This window comes from Frankliniella occidentalis, unplaced genomic scaffold (genome assembly GCF_000697945.3).
Source record: "Frankliniella occidentalis isolate FOCC.00 unplaced genomic scaffold, Focc_3.1 Scaffold53, whole genome shotgun sequence".
Lineage (NCBI taxonomy): Eukaryota > Metazoa > Arthropoda > Insecta > Thysanoptera > Thripidae > Frankliniella > Frankliniella occidentalis.
The window spans coordinates 1048073-1051630 of NW_026267183.1; the positions used below are offsets into that span (position 1 = coordinate 1048073).

Genomic DNA, 3558 nt, shown 5'->3' on the forward strand with positions numbered 1-3558 from the left:
CTTCCGAAATGGGATTGCGGTACCCGCGGTGGGCGTTACAGGTGTACGGTAGGGCCATGTGGGTACGACGGAAGCACGCCGTCCCGTTACCGTCAGCTGGGTGCGGGCGGCCGGAGGGTTTGTCGTATTGAGCCCCACTCTCCCTCGGCCCAATCGTGCAGCGGCGCTTCTGAGGTATACATGGCTCTCAAGTCGCGTCTATATGTGGCAAGATGGCAAGAGATCTGAACACTCCTCATCCCATGCTGGTGTTTACCGGACTGGATTGGGCCCGGGCCACGCCCGCCGCGGGGGCTGTGACCGCCCGAGGGGCCCAAGGCCGACGCGCGGCCCGCGCACCGTGCAAGCTGTGCGAGTGTGCGTGTGCGCCCCCGTGCCCCCTAGCCGCCAGCCCAGGCCGCGCGCTCAGGCGAGTGGCGGCGGGTTGTTTACGGTTGTTTAGGAATAGTATCAGAGAGCTCGGAGCAGCGCCCCGCCGCCCGCCGCGCCTGCCCTCACCAATCTGATCTGTGCACCTGCACTGCACCATTCGTGACGTGTTCAGGGGCAGACCCCTTGCGCCTCCCGCCCCTCCCCCTCTCGTGGAACTCCTCCGGAATTCCCCACAAATGCCACCAGCACCAGCCTCTACCAATATATCTTTCTCTCTCTCTCCTCAATACATTCAAATTCTCTCCCTTGCAGAAAAAGCAACTCAGACCGTAAAGCTGGACGCGTCGACCGTTGAGATTGAAGAGCGTGGTGTAAAGTTGCGACTGACTGTAGTTGACACCCCTGGGTTCGGAGATGCCATCGATAACACAGACTGGTGAGTGTGGCAAACTGTCAATAGTACTGCGTTGGATTGGTTCCAGTTTCTCATTAATTTCATGAAATTTTAATTTCCAGTTTCCGTGCAATTATTCAGTACATCGATGATCAGTTTGAACGTTTCCTCCGCGATGAGAGTGGTTTGAATCGGCGTAACATTGTTGACAATCGCATTCATTGCTGCTTCTACTTTATATCTCCATTTGGTCATGGGTAAGGCCTGATTATATCGAGTGCCTGATTTACCCTGAGCACTTTTGTAGTTATACTCTACCGCATTCAGGAGGGCGGGTTTGCTTATCGTCGTTGACCACGGCGCCTTACGGGCGGAGCGAGTAGGCAACCTGCCCGCACTCCTGCATGCGGCACTGTATACCAAAGTGCGCGGGGTTTGTCAGCCACCTGGTACAGAAGTTTGATTGTATAGCAATGTTCTCAAGAGATGTTATTTTAAATCCAATTGCCTTTTTTTTCCTAGATTAAAACCACTGGATATCCAATTCATGAAACAGCTTCACAATAAAGTGAACATAGTTCCTGTAATTGCCAAAGCTGATGTTCTGACTAAGAAGGAAATGCTTCGTTTAAAGAAAAGGGTAATGGAGGAAATTGAAAAGAATGAGATTAAGATCTATCCTCTTCCAGATTGTGATAGTGATGAAGATGAGGATTACAAAGAACAGGTCAGTCATCTATGTTTTAAGTGTTTGATTTCTTCATTTAGTTTTAATTGTGTCCTGTTGCTCAGTTATGATCATACTTTGCAAACCAGGTTCGTCAACTGAAAGAAGCTGTTCCTTTTGCTGTCTGTGGGGCAAATGCTATGCTTGAGGTTCGTGGCCGCAAAGTCCGCGGTCGCCTGTATCCATGGGGTGTAGTGGAAGTTGAAAATCCAGACCACTGTGATTTCATCAAATTAAGGACCATGCTTATGTAGGTTTCCTTTGTAAACAAAATATTAATTGTGGAAATATTTAAGTTTGTCACAAGTCTTTATGCCACGGTCTTTATTATTTTCAGCACACACATGCAAGACTTACAAGAAGTGACTCAAGAAGTACACTATGAAAATTATAGATCTGAACGCCTTGCCAAAGGTGCTCCCATGCCAAAGAAAGTTCCGTAAGTTTTAACCCTTAGTTGACTTGTACATTTTCTTGAAAATGCTTCCACTTTTTTCAATAATTTCCTGGTCTCTCTTTTGTAGCTCCATGGATGGTGCTATCATTCCTGCAGAAAAAGACCGCATCCTACAGGAAAAAGAAGCTGAACTTAAACGCATGCAAGAAATGCTTGCAAAGATGCAAGCACAAATGTTGCAGCAGCAACCATAGAATAAACTCGCGCACCACGTCACTCTGGACTCTGCTAGGCGTCACTTTTCTAACTCAGTCATTTGCAGTGGAGCCTGGCCGTGGTGTGCGTGCGCTTGGTGCAAAGAGTTGAGCCAACATCGCCGGCCAACCGAAACCATGCTGTAAACTTTCCGTATCTTGTTTGATGAGGCATGAATTTGTAAGGATGGAGAATGGCTTGATAAGGAGTGGATTGGATCTTACTGATGATTTCTATTTAAAAGTAAAACACTCCTATTTTGTTTTGTAATTTAAATTCTGTAGATTTTGCGACTATATCACAGGGTAAAAAAAGCCCACAAGGCCATTATGGATTCTGAAGGTTTGTAATTCTGGACCAAATTTTTGCTATTCTTTGTTAAAGAATGTAATTTTTTGATCCGTTGTAATTTGTGTTGTGCCAAGCCAAATTTGAATTCAGGTTGTGACACAAGTATTATTAAAACAGTGGGAATTTCCTTTTTAAAAAATTTTGTGACGGGAATGATGTTTTTCAAACCAAATGGTAGCAGTTGGTTGCTGACTTTGATAGGTAATGAATGGAGATTTGGCATACTTTTAAGTGGGGTTGTATTAGTAATGAGAAAAATTTAAGATTGTGTGTTGTGTTTTTAGATTGACTTAGGAAGAACTTTTTAAGTAAAGATTGTTGTAATGAATCCATGGTTGTAATCCTAAAGGTCTGATAAAATTGTGAATCTCTTGACAATCACATGCTCAAAGAAGATTTTTTAGATATCTAGTACAAAAAGTTCTGATCTGTTAAATTTTTAAAACTGTCGATTTTGAGTTCATACCTTTTCTTGCAGTGATGTGCCAAGCTTTTTTTCATTTAATTTCTATTGTTTTAAAAGTTACAAATATCTCTTTTAGCTAGGTATTTTTTTATTTTTTTGGCAAGTCATTGAAATGTATACAATTTTGTTGTTACAATTTTTATCCTGTGTTCTAGTTGGATACGTCAGTAATCGTCTAATTAGAGGAAAGTAAAGACCTTTGTAGGACATTGTTTAGATAGGTAGTGGATTTCATGTTAAATCGATATTGAGAGTTATACAGTCCATGGTGGTTCGGAGTCTGAGCTCTGTTAATGGTGATATTCTTCTCATCAAACGTCACCATCACCTTTCTTGTGCATTCATATCATGTATTTGTAATCTCCGCTGTGAAATTTTTATGTTAAAGTGTTGTGCTGTAGTCTCTTTGTTTCTGTTGTAGTGCAAGCCTTACCAAATGATCCTTAGGAACTTAACAACTTGGGTGATTTGTTTTCAGATCCTAAGGACTCATATGTGTTATCATTTTTATTATATTCGCGCTTGTAGTTTATTGTTGGTTCATACCCTGCCAATGAGATTTATGTGTTGGTTTGTTTTATATACCCCTATCTATG

The 3558-nt window shown here is 43.0% G+C and overlaps 1 protein-coding gene across 1 annotated transcript in view; it reads left to right on the forward strand.

The window, feature by feature from the left end:
• Positions 1 to 3437, forward strand: part of LOC113205731 (septin-1) — a 4613-nt gene extending 1176 nt beyond the window's left edge. The window contains exons 3-8 of the mRNA XM_026421461.2: positions 685 to 808; positions 889 to 1023; positions 1289 to 1493; positions 1583 to 1743; positions 1831 to 1932; positions 2018 to 3437. Of these exons, the coding sequence (XP_026277246.1) occupies positions 685 to 808; positions 889 to 1023; positions 1289 to 1493; positions 1583 to 1743; positions 1831 to 1932; positions 2018 to 2144 (854 nt within the window). The 3' untranslated portion in view covers positions 2145 to 3437. The remainder of the gene's footprint in view (positions 1 to 684; positions 809 to 888; positions 1024 to 1288; positions 1494 to 1582; positions 1744 to 1830; positions 1933 to 2017) is intronic.
• The last annotated feature ends 121 nt before the right edge of the window (positions 3438 to 3558 follow it).